The sequence below is a fragment of the Salvelinus fontinalis genome, chromosome 40, assembly GCF_029448725.1.
Source record: "Salvelinus fontinalis isolate EN_2023a chromosome 40, ASM2944872v1, whole genome shotgun sequence".
NCBI classification, from domain to species: Eukaryota; Metazoa; Chordata; class Actinopteri; order Salmoniformes; family Salmonidae; genus Salvelinus; species Salvelinus fontinalis.
In genome coordinates, this window is record NC_074704.1 from 2,558,445 (window position 1) to 2,570,944 (window position 12,500).

Below are 12,500 nucleotides of genomic sequence, written 5' to 3' on the forward strand. Positions count from 1 at the left end.
AGGATTCTAGAACTGTAGAGCTGAGAGTTCTAGAACTGTAGAGTGGAGGATTCTAGAACTGTAGAGCTGAGAGTTCTAGAACTGTAGAGTGGAGGATTCTAGAACTGTAGAGTGGAGGATTCTAGAACTGTAGAGCTGAGAGTTCTAGAACTGTAGAGTGGAGGATTCTAGAACTGTAGAGCTGAGAGTTCTAGAACTGTAGAGTGGAGGATTCTAGAACTGTAGAGCTGAGAGTTCTAGAACTGTAGAGTGGAGGATTCTAGAACTGTAGAGCTGAGAGTTCTAGAACTGTAGAGCTGAGAGTTCTAGAACTGTAGAGTGGAGGATTCTAGAACTGTAGAGCTGAGTTCTAGAACTGTAGAGCTGAGAGTTAATATGGAATGTTTGTGTGTTTGTTTGTGTGCTCTGAGCTTATCATTAAGTTGTAAACTCATGATGAACTTTGAGCAACCTTGCACTGTATGAAAAGTGTTCTCTAGATGTGTGGTTCCGTATTGTTACATCATGTAGAGGAGGATATGTGTGTGTGTGTGTGTTCTCTAGATAAGGATAGTGTGTGTGTTCTCTAGATGAGGATAGTGTGTGTTCTCTAGATGAGGATAGTGTGTGTGTTCTCTAGATGAGGATAGTGTGTGTGTTCTCTAGATGAGGATAGTGTGTGACTGTGTTCTCTAGATAAGGATAGTGTGTGTTCTCTAGATGAGGATAGTGTGGCTGTGTTCTCTAGATGAGGATAGTGTGTGTTCTCTAGATGAGGATAGTGTGTGACTGTGTTCTCTAGATGAGGATAGTGTGTGGCTGTGTTCTCTAGATGAGGATAGTGTGGCTGTGTTCTCTAGATGAGGATAGTGTGTGTTCTCTAGATGAGGATAGTGTGTGTTCTCTAGATGAGGATAGTGTGTGTTCTCTAGATGAGGATAGTGTGTGTGTTCTCTAGATGAGGATAGTGTGTGACTGTGTTCTCTAGATAAGGATAGTGTGTGTTCTCTAGATGAGGATAGTGTGTGACTGTGTTCTCTAGATGAGGATAGTGTGTGACTGTGTTCTCTAGATGAGGATAGTGTGACTGTGTTCTCTAGATGAGGATAGTGTGTGTTCTCTAGATGAGGATAGTGTGGCTGTGTTCTCTAGATGAGGATAGTGTGGCTGTGTTCTCTAGATAAGGATAGTGTGGCTGTGTTCTCTAGATGAGGATAGTGTGTGTGTTCTCTAGATGAGGATAGTGTGGCTGTGTTCTCTAGATGAGGATAGTGTGTGACTGTGTTCTCTAGATGAGGATAGTGTGTGTGTTCTCTAGATGAGGATAGTGTGTGTGTTCTCTAGATGAGGACAGTGTGGCTGTGTTCTCTAGATGAGGATAGTGTGTGTTCTCTAGATGAGGATAGTGTGTGACTGTGTTCTCTAGATGAGGATAGTGTGGCTGTGTTCTCTAGATGAGGATAGTGTGGCTGTGTTCTCTAGATGAGGATAGTGTGTGTTCTCTAGATGAGGATAGTGTGGCTGTGTTCTCTAGATGAGGACAGTGTGGCTGTGTTCTCTAGATGAGGACAGTGTGGCTGTGTTCTCTAGATGAGGATAGTGTGGCTGTGTTCTCTAGATGAGGATAGTGTGGCTGTGTTCTCTAGATGAGGATAGTGTGGCTGTGTTCTCTAGATGAGGACAGTGTGGCTGTGTTCTCTAGATGAGGATAGTGTGTGTGTTCTCTAGATGAGGATAGTGTGTGACTGTGTTCTCTAGATGAGGATAGTGTGACTGTGTTCTCTAGATGAGGATAGTGTGGCTGTGTTCTCTAGATGAGGATAGTGTGACTGTGTTCTCTAGATGAGGATAGTGTGTGTTCTCTAGATGAGGATAGTGTGACTGTGTTCTCTAGATGAGGATAGTGTGTGTGTTCTCTAGATGAGGATAGTGTGTGTTCTCTAGATGAGGATAGTGTGTGTGTTCTCTAGATGAGGATAGTGTGTGACTGTGTTCTCTAGATGAGGATAGTGTGTGGCTGTGTTCTCTAGATGAGGATAGTGTGGCTGTGTTCTCTAGATGAGGATAGTGTGTGTTCTCTAGATGAGGATAGTGTGTGACTGTGTTCTCTAGATGAGGATAGTGTGTGGCTGTGTTCTCTAGATGAGGATAGTGTGGCTGTGTTCTCTAGATGAGGATAGTGTGTGTTCTCTAGATGAGGATAGTGTGTGTTCTCTAGATGAGGATAGTGTGTGTTCTCTAGATGAGGATAGTGTGTGTGTTCTCTAGATGAGGATAGTGTGGCTGTGTTCTCTAGATGAGGATAGTGTGGCTGTGTTCTCTAGATGAGGATAGTGTGTGTGTTCTCTAGATGAGGATAGTGTGGCTGTGTTCTCTAGATGAGGATAGTGTGGCTGTGTTCTCTAGATGAGGATAGTGTGGCTGTGTTCTCTAGATGAGGATAGTGTGGCTGTGTTCTCTAGATAAGGATAGTGTGGCTGTGTTCTCTAGATGAGGATAGTGTGTGTGTGTTCTCTAGATGAGGATAGTGTGTGTGTTCTCTAGATGAGGATAGTGTGGCTGTGTTCTCTAGATGAGGATAGTGTGGCTGTGTTCTCTAGATGAGGATAGTGTGTGACTGTGTTCTCTAGATGAGGATAGTGTGGCTGTGTTCTCTAGATGAGGATAGTGTGGCTGTGTTCTCTAGATGAGGATAGTGTGTGTTCTCTAGATGAGGATAGTGTGGCTGTGTTCTCTAGATGAGGATAGTGTGTGTTCTCTAGATGAGGATAGTGTGTGACTGTGTTCTCTAGATGAGGATAGTGTGACTGTGTTCTCTAGATGAGGATAGTGTGTGTTCTCTAGATGAGGATAGTGTGGCTGTGTTCTCTAGATGAGGATAGTGTGGCTGTGTTCTCTAGATGAGGATAGTGTGGCTGTGTTCTCTAGATGAGGATAGTGTGTGTGTTCTCTAGATGAGGATAGTGTGGCTGTGTTCTCTAGATGAGGATAGTGTGTGACTGTGTTCTCTAGATGAGGATAGTGTGTGTGTTCTCTAGATGAGGATAGTGTGTGTGTTCTCTAGATGAGGATAGTGTGGCTGTGTTCTCTAGATGAGGACAGTGTGGCTGTGTTCTCTAGATGAGGATAGTGTGTGTTCTCTAGATGAGGATAGTGTGTGACTGTGTTCTCTAGATGAGGATAGTGTGGCTGTGTTCTCTAGATGAGGATAGTGTGTGTTCTCTAGATGAGGATAGTGTGTGTTCTCTAGATGAGGATAGTGTGGCTGTGTTCTCTAGATGAGGACAGTGTGGCTGTGTTCTCTAGATGAGGACAGTGTGGCTGTGTTCTCTAGATGAGGATAGTGTGGCTGTGTTCTCTAGATGAGGATAGTGTGGCTGTGTTCTCTAGATGAGGATAGTGTGGCTGTGTTCTCTAGATGAGGACAGTGTGGCTGTGTTCTCTAGATGAGGATAGTGTGTGTGTTCTCTAGATGAGGATAGTGTGTGACTGTGTTCTCTAGATGAGGATAGTGTGACTGTGTTCTCTAGATGAGGATAGTGTGGCTGTGTTCTCTAGATGAGGATAGTGTGACTGTGTTCTCTAGATGAGGATAGTGTGTGTTCTCTAGATGAGGATAGTGTGACTGTGTTCTCTAGATGAGGATAGTGTGTGTGTTCTCTAGATGAGGATAGTGTGTGTTCTCTAGATGAGGATAGTGTGTGTGTTCTCTAGATGAGGATAGTGTGTGACTGTGTTCTCTAGATGAGGATAGTGTGTGGCTGTGTTCTCTAGATGAGGATAGTGTGGCTGTGTTCTCTAGATGAGGATAGTGTGTGTTCTCTAGATGAGGATAGTGTGTGACTGTGTTCTCTAGATGAGGATAGTGTGTGGCTGTGTTCTCTAGATGAGGATAGTGTGGCTGTGTTCTCTAGATGAGGATAGTGTGTGTTCTCTAGATGAGGATAGTGTGTGTTCTCTAGATGAGGATAGTGTGTGTTCTCTAGATGAGGATAGTGTGTGTTCTCTAGATGAGGATAGTGTGTGTGTTCTCTAGATGAGGATAGTGTGGCTGTGTTCTCTAGATGAGGATAGTGTGGCTGTGTTCTCTAGATGAGGATAGTGTGGCTGTGTTCTCTAGATGAGGATAGTGTGGCTGTGTTCTCTAGATGAGGATAGTGTGTGTGTTCTCTAGATGAGGATAGTGTGTGTGTTCTCTAGATGAGGATAGTGTGGCTGTGTTCTCTAGATGAGGATAGTGGGGCTGTGTTCTCTAGATGAGGATAGTGTGGCTGTGTTCTCTAGATAAGGATAGTGTGGCTGTGTTCTCTAGATGAGGATAGTGTGTGTGTTCTCTAGATGAGGATAGTGTGTGTGTTCTCTAGATGAGGATAGTGTGGCTGTGTTCTCTAGATGAGGATAGTGTGGCTGTGTTCTCTAGATGAGGATAGTGTGTGACTGTGTTCTCTAGATGAGGATAGTGTGGCTGTGTTCTCTAGATGAGGATAGTGTGGCTGTGTTCTCTAGATGAGGATAGTGTGTGTTCTCTAGATGAGGATAGTGTGGCTGTGTTCTCTAGATGAGGATAGTGTGTGTTCTCTAGATGAGGATAGTGTGTGACTGTGTTCTCTAGATGAGGATAGTGTGTGTTCTCTAGATGAGGATAGTGTGTGTGTTCTCTAGATGAGGATAGTGTGTGTGTTCTCTAGATGAGGATCGTGAGTGGTCGTACGGTGAAGAACTCTCTCAGGAACCCCCAGACATCGTATGCTCAGCTGGCCCTCAACATCTTCTTCGCTCTGCTGGTCGGCCTCATCTACTACCAGATCCCCCTGACTCTACCTGAGGCCCTACAGAACAGGTACCTGTCTGTCTGCCTGTCTGTCTGTCTGTCTGTCTGCCTCATCTACTACCAGATCCCCCTGACTCTACCTGAGGCCCTACAGAACAGGTACCTGTCTGTCTGTCTGTCTGTCTGTCTGTCTGTCTCTGTCTCTGTCTCTGTCTGTCTGTCTGTCTGTCTGCCTCACAGTGCAGCTGTATCTAACAAGTAATATCTACCAAATTCCACAACAAAACCTAACACATAATCTAGTAAAGGAATGAGAATATATAAGTATAAAATATATGGATGAGCAGTGACAGAGCGGTTAAGATGCAATAGATAGTAAAGAATAGATAGTGTAGGATACAGTATATACATATGAGATGAGTAATGTGAGATACGTAAACACTCTCTCTCTCTCTCTAGGATGGGAGCATTCTTTTTCCTCATCATCAACATGGTGTTTGGGAATCTTTCAGCTGTGGAACTCTTCATCAATGAGAGAGCTCTTTTCATGTGAGTCTTTCTGTATGTTGTCTGACTCTCTCTCTCTCTCTGTGTTCTGACTCTCTCTCTCTCTCTCTGTGTTCTGACTCTCTCTCTCTCTCTCTGTGTTCTGACTCTCTCTCTCTCTCTCTCTCTCTGTGTTCTGACTCTCTCTCTCTCTCTCTGTGTTCTGACTCTCTCTCTCTCTCTGTGTTCTGACTCTCTCTCTCTCTCTCTCTGTGTTCTGACTCTCTCTCTCTCTCTCTCTGTGTTCTGACTCTCTCTCTCTCTCTCTCTGTGTTCTGACTCTCTCTCTCTCTCTCTCTGTGTTCTGACTCTCTCTCTCTCTCTCTCTCTCTCTCTCTGTGTTCTGACTCTCTCTCTCTCTCTCTCTCTCTGTGTTCTGACTCTCTCTCTCTCTCTCTCTCTCTCTCTCTGTGTTCTGACTCTCTCTCTCTCTCTCTCTCTGTGTTCTGACTCTCTCTCTCTCTCTCTCTCTCTGTGTTCTGACTCTCTCTCTCTCTCTCTCTGTGTTCTGACTCTCTCTCTCTCTCTCTGTGTGTGTGTGTTTCAGCCATGAGAACTCTAGTGGGTACTACCGTACGTCCGTCTACTTCCTGTCTAAGATATTCGCTGACCTCATCCCCAACCGCATTGTACCTATCCTCGTCTTCTCAGCCATCGCCTACTATATGATGGGTATGAAACATACACAGATACACACACAGTTCAGAACACACACAACACACACACACACACAGTTCAGAACACACACACACACACAGTTCAGAACACACACACACAAACATTTCAGAACACACACAGCACACAAACATTTCAGAACACACACACACACACACACACACACACACACACACACACACACACACACACACACACACACACAGCTCAGAACACACACACCACACTTCCTTCTATGATAAAATGTACATGTCTCTCTCATCCCCCTCTCCCCCTCTCCCTTCCTCTCTCTCTCCCCTCCCTCCCTCCACCAGGTCTGAAGCCAGCCTTCACAGCGTTCCTTCTCTTTACGCTGACGATGTCCCTGGTCAGTCTAGCTGGGGTCAGTCTAGCGTTCCTGGTCTCAGCCTCTGTCTCTTCCTTCGCTATGGCCAACGTCCTCATCGCCCTGCCTTTCGTCTTCATGATGGTGAGAGACACACGAACACACGAACACACTCAGACACACACTAACTCTCTCTCTAGGTGTATGTTCCTGGTCAACCTTAACTCTATGTTGTCCTGGTTGTCATGGTTTCTCTAGGTGTATGTTCCTGGTCAACCTTAACTCCATGTTGTCCTGGTTGTCATGGTTTCTCTAGGTGTATGTTCCTGGTCAACCTTAACTCCATGTTGTCATGGTTTCTCTAGGTGTTTGGAGGGTTCCTGGTCAACCTTAACTCCATGTTGTCCTGGTTGTCATGGCTGAAATGGATCAGCATCTTCCGCTACGGACTAGAGGTAGGAGGGGGGTAGAGGGAGGGGGGTAGAGGGAGGGGGGTAGAGGGAGGGGGGTAGAGGGAGGGGGGTAGAGGGAGGGGGGGAGAGGAGGGGGGGAGAGGGAGGACTGGAAGTAACCGGGTCTAAATGTAATGCTCCTATTAGTTGGACAGTCTGGTTGATGGTCCTATTAGAGAGTTGGACAGTCTGATGGATGGTCCTATTAGAGAGTTGGACACTGATGGATGGTCCTATTAGAGAGTTGGACAGTCTGATGGATGGTCCTATTAGAGAGTTGGACACTGATGGATGGTCCTATTAGAGAGTTGGACAGTCTGATGGATGGTCCTATTAGAGAGTTGGACACTGATGGATGGTCCTATTAGAGAGTTGGACACTGATGGATGGTCCTATTAGAGAGTTGGACAGTCTGATGGATGGTCCTATTAGAGAGTTGGACAGTCTGATGGATGGTCCTATTAGAGAGTTGGACACTGATGGATGGTCCTATTAGAGAGTTGGACAGTCTGATGGATGGTCCTATTAGAGAGTTGGACACTGATGGATGGTCCTATTAGAGAGTTGGACAGTCTGATGGATGGTCCTATTAGAGAGTTGGACACTGATGGATGGTCCTATTAGAGAGTTGGACAGTCTGATGGATGGTCCTATTAGAGAGTTGGACAGTCTGATGGATGGTCCTATTAGAGAGTTGGACAGTCTGATGGATGGTCCTATTAGAGAGTTGGACAGTCTGATGGATGGTCCTATTAGAGAGTTAGACACTCTGATGGATGGTCCTATTAGAGAGTTAGACAGTCTGATGGATGGTCCTATTAGAGAGTTGGACACTCTGATGGATGGTCCTATTAGAGAGTTGGACAGACTGATTGATGGTCCTATTAGAGAGTTAGACAGTCTGATTGTCCTATTAGAGAGTTAGACAGTCTGATTGTCCTATTAGAGAGTTGGACAGTCTGATTGATGGTCCTATTAGAGCGTTGGACAGACTGATTGATGGTCCTATTAGAGAGTTGGACAGTCTGATTGTCCTATTAGAGAGTTGGACACTCTGATTGATGGTGCTATTAGAGAGTTGGACAGTCTGATTGATGGTCCTATTAGAGAGTTGGACAGTCTGATTGATGGTCCTATTAGAGAGTTAGACAGACTGATTGATGGTCCTATTAGAGCGTTAGACAGTCTGAATGTCCTATTAGAGAGTTGGACAGTCTGATTGATGGTCCTATTAGAGTTGGACAGTCTGATTGATGGTGGTATTAGAGAGTTGGACAGTCTGATTGATGGTCCTATTAGAGAGTTGGACAGTCTGATTGATGGTCCTATTAGAGAGTTGGACAGTCTGATTGATGGTCCTATTAGAGAGTTGGACAGTCTGATTGATGGTCCTATTAGAGAGTTGGACAGTCTGATTGATGGTCCTATTAGAGAGTTGGACAGTCTGATTGATGGTCCTATTAGAGAGTTGGACAGTCTGATGGTCCTATTAGAGAGTTGGACAGTCTGATGGTCCTATTAGAGAGTTGGACAGTCTGATGGTCCTATTAGAGAGTTAGACAGTCTGATTGTCCTATTAGAGAGTTGGACAGTCTGATGGATGGTCCTATTAGAGAGTTGGACACTGATGGATGGTCCTATTAGAGAGTTGGACAGTCTGATGGATGGTCCTATTAGAGAGTTGGACAGTCTGATGGATGGTCCTATTAGAGAGTTAGACAGTCTGAATGTCCTATTAGAGAGTTGGACAGTCTGATTGATGGTCCCATTAGAGAGTTGGACAGTCTGGTTGATGGTCCTATTAGAGAGTTGGACAGTCTGGTGGATGGTCCTATTAGAGCGTTGGACAGTCTGATTGATGGTGCTATTAGAGAGTTAGACAGACTGATTGATGGTCCTATTAGAGCGTTAGACAGTCTGAATGTCCTATTAGAGAGTTGGACAGTCTGATTGATGGTCCTATTAGAGTTGGACAGTCTGATTGATGGTGCTATTAGAGAGTTGGACAGTCTGATTGATGGTGCTATTAGAGAGTTAGACAGACTGATTGATGGTCCTATTAGAGCGTTAGACAGTCTGAATGTCCTATTAGAGAGTTGGACAGTCTGATTGATGGTCCTATTAGAGTTGGACAGTCTGATTGATGGTGCTATTAGAGAGTTGGACAGTCTGATTGATGGTCCTATTAGAGAGTTGGACAGTCTGATTGATGGTCCTATTAGAGAGTTGGACAGTCTGATTGATGGTCCTATTAGAGAGTTGGACAGTCTGATTGATGGTCCTATTAGAGAGTTGGACAGTCTGATGGTCCTATTAGAGAGTTGGACAGTCTGATGGTCCTATTAGAGAGTTAGACAGTCTGATTGTCCTATTAGAGAGTTGGACAGTCTGATGGATGGTCCTATTAGAGAGTTGGACAGTCTGATGGATGGTCCTATTAGAGAGTTGGACACTGATGGATGGTCCTATTAGAGAGTTGGACAGTCTGATGGATGGTCCTATTAGAGAGTTAGACAGTCTGAATGTCCTATTAGAGAGTTGGACAGTCTGATTGATGGTCCCATTAGAGAGTTGGACAGTCTGGTTGATGGTCCTATTAGAGAGTTGGACAGTCTGGTGGATGGTCCTATTAGAGCGTTGGACAGTCTGATTGATGGTGCTATTAGAGAGTTGGACAGTCTGATTGATGGTCCTATTAGAGAGTTGGACAGTCTGATTGATGGTCCTATTAGAGAGTTAGACAGACTGATTGATGGTCCTATTAGAGCGTTAGACAGTCTGAATGTCCTATTAGAGAGTTGGACAGTCTGATTGATGGTCCTATTAGAGTTGGACAGTCTGATTGATGGTGCTATTAGAGAGTTGGACAGTCTGATGGATGGTCCTATTAGAGAGTTGGACAGTCTGATGAATGGTCCTATTAGAGAGTTAGACAGTCTGAATGTCCTATTAGAGAGTTGGACAGTCTGATTTATGGTCCTATTAGAGAGTTGGACAGTCTGATGGTCCTATTAGAGAGTTGGACAGTCTGATGGTCCTATTAGAGAGTTAGACAGTCTGATGGTCCTATTAGAGAGTTGGACAGTCTGATGGATGGTCCTATTAGAGAGTTGGACAGTCTGATGAATGGTCCTATTAGAGAGTTAGACAGTCTGAATGTCCTATTAGAGAGTTGGACAGTCTGATTGATGGTGCTATTAGAGAGTTGGACAGTCTGATTGATGGTCCTATTAGAGAGTTGGACAGTCTGATTGATGGTCCTATTAGAGAGTTGGACAGTCTGATTGATGGTCCTATTAGAGAGTTGGACAGTCTGATGGTCCTATTAGAGAGTTGGACAGTCTGATGGTCCTATTAGAGAGTTGGACAGTCTGATGGTCCTATTAGAGAGTTGGACAGTCTGATGGATGGTCCTATTAGAGAGTTGGACACTGATGGATGGTCCTATTAGAGAGTTGGACAGTCTGATGGATGGTCCTATTAGAGAGTTGGACAGTCTGATGGATGGTCCTATTAGAGAGTTGGACAGTCTGATGGATGGTCCTATTAGAGAGTTGGACAGTCTGATGGATGGTCCTATTAGAGAGTTGGGCAGTCTGATGGATGGTCCTATTAGAGAGTTGGACACTCTGATGGATGGTCCTATTAGAGAGTTGGACACTCTGATGGATGGTCCTATTAGAGAGTTGGACAGTCTGATGGATGGTCCTATTAGAAAGTTAGACAGTCTGATTGATGGTCCTATTAGAGAGTTGGACAGTCTGATGGTCCTATTAGAAAGTTGGACAGTCTGATTGTCCTATTAGAAAGTTGGACAGTCTGATTGTCCTATTAGAAAGTTGGACAGTCTGATTGTCCTATTAGAGAGTTGGACAGTCTGATGGTCCTATTAGAGAGTTGGACAGTCTGATGGTCCTATTAGAGAGTTGGACAGTCTGATTGATGGTCCTATTAGAGAGTTGGACAGTCTGATGGTCCTATTAGAGAGTTGGACAGTCTGATGGATGGTCCTAGTAGAGAGTTGGACAGTCTGATGGATGGTCCTATTAGAGAGTTAGACAGTCTGATGGATGGTCCTATTAGAGAGTTAGACAGTCTGATTGATGGTCCCATTAGAGAGTTGGACAGTCTGATGGTCCTATTAGAGAGTTGGACAGTCTGATGGTCCTATTAGAGAGTTGGACAGTCTGATTGATGGTCCTATTAGAGAGTTGGACAGTCTGATTGTCCTATTAGAGAGTTGGACAGTCTGATTGTCCTATTATAGAGTTGGACAGTCTGATTGATGGTCCTATTAGAGAGTTGGACAGTCTGATGGATGGTCCTATTAGAGAGTTGGACAGTCTGATGGATGGTCCTATTAGAGAGTTGGACACTCTGATGGATGGTCCTATTAGAGAGTTGGACACTCTGATGGATGGTCCTATTAGAGAGTTAGACAGACTGATTGATGGTCCTATTAGAGCGTTAGACAGTCTGAATGTCCTATTAGAGAGTTGGACAGTCTGATTGATGGTCCTATTAGAGTTGGACAGTCTGATTGATGGTGCTATTAGAGAGTTGGACAGTCTGATTGATGGTCCTATTAGAGAGTTGAACAGTCTGATTGATGGTCCTATTAGAGAGTTGGACAGTCTGATTGATGGTCCTATTAGAGAGTTGGACAGTCTGATGGTCCTATTAGAGAGTTGGACAGTCTGATGGTCCTATTAGAGAGTTAGACAGTCTGATTGTCCTATTAGAAAGTTGGACAGTCTGATTGTCCTATTAGAGAGTTGGACAGTCTGATTGATGGTCCTATTAGAGAGTTGGACAGTCTGATGGTCCTATTAGAGAGTTGGACAGTCTGATTGATGGTCCTATTAGAGAGTTGGACAGTCTGATTGATGGTCCTATTAGAGAGTTGGACAGTCTGATGGTCCTATTAGAGAGTTGGACAGTCTGATTGTCCTATTAGAGAGTTGGACAGTCTGATGGATGGTCCTATTTGAGAGTTGGACAGTCTGATGGATGGTCCTATTAGAGAGTTAGACAGTCTGATTGATGGTCCCATTAGAGAGTTGGACAGTCTGATGGTCCTATTAGAGAGTTGGACAGTCTGATGGTCCTATTAGAGAGTTGGACAGTCTGATTGATGGTCCTATTAGAGAGTTGGACAGTCTGATTGTCCTATTAGAGAGTTGGACAGTCTGATTGTCCTATTAGAGAGTTGGACAGTCTGATTGATGGTCCTATTAGAGAGTTGGACAGTCTGATTGATGGTCCTATTAGAGAGTTGGACAGTCTGATGGTCCTATTAGAGAGTTGGACAGTCTGATGGTCCTATTAGAGAGTTGGACAGTCTGATGGATGGTCCTATTAGAGAGTTGGACAGTCTGATGGATGGTCCTATTAGAGAGTTGGACAGTCTGATGGATGGTCCTATTAGAGAGTTGGACAGTCTGATGGATGGTCCTATTAGAGAGTTGGACAGTCTGATGGATGGTCCTATTAGAGAGTTAGACAGTCTGATGGATGGTCCTATTAGAGAGTTGGACAGTCTGATGGATGGTCCTATTAGAGAGTTGGACAGTCTGATGGATGGTCCTATTAGAGAGTTGGACAGTCTGATGGATGGTCCTATTAGAGAGTTAGACAGTCTGATGGATGGTCCTATTAGAGAGTTAGACAGTCTGATGGATGGTCCTATTAGAGAGTTAGACAGTCTGATGGATGGTCCTATTAGAGAGTTAGACATTCTGATTGATGGTCC

At 44.5% G+C, this 12,500-nt stretch overlaps 1 protein-coding gene across 1 annotated transcript in view; it reads left to right on the plus strand.

Moving 5' to 3' along the window:
- LOC129839533 (broad substrate specificity ATP-binding cassette transporter ABCG2-like) overlaps positions 1–12,500 on the plus strand; it is a 37,767-nt gene that overhangs the window by 22,153 nt on the left and 3,114 nt on the right. The window contains exons 11-15 of the mRNA XM_055907047.1: positions 4,668–4,909; positions 5,210–5,299; positions 5,844–5,968; positions 6,286–6,440; positions 6,662–6,751. Coding sequence (XP_055763022.1) covers positions 4,668–4,909; positions 5,210–5,299; positions 5,844–5,968; positions 6,286–6,440; positions 6,662–6,751 — 702 coding nt within the window. The remainder of the gene's footprint in view (positions 1–4,667; positions 4,910–5,209; positions 5,300–5,843; positions 5,969–6,285; positions 6,441–6,661; positions 6,752–12,500) is intronic.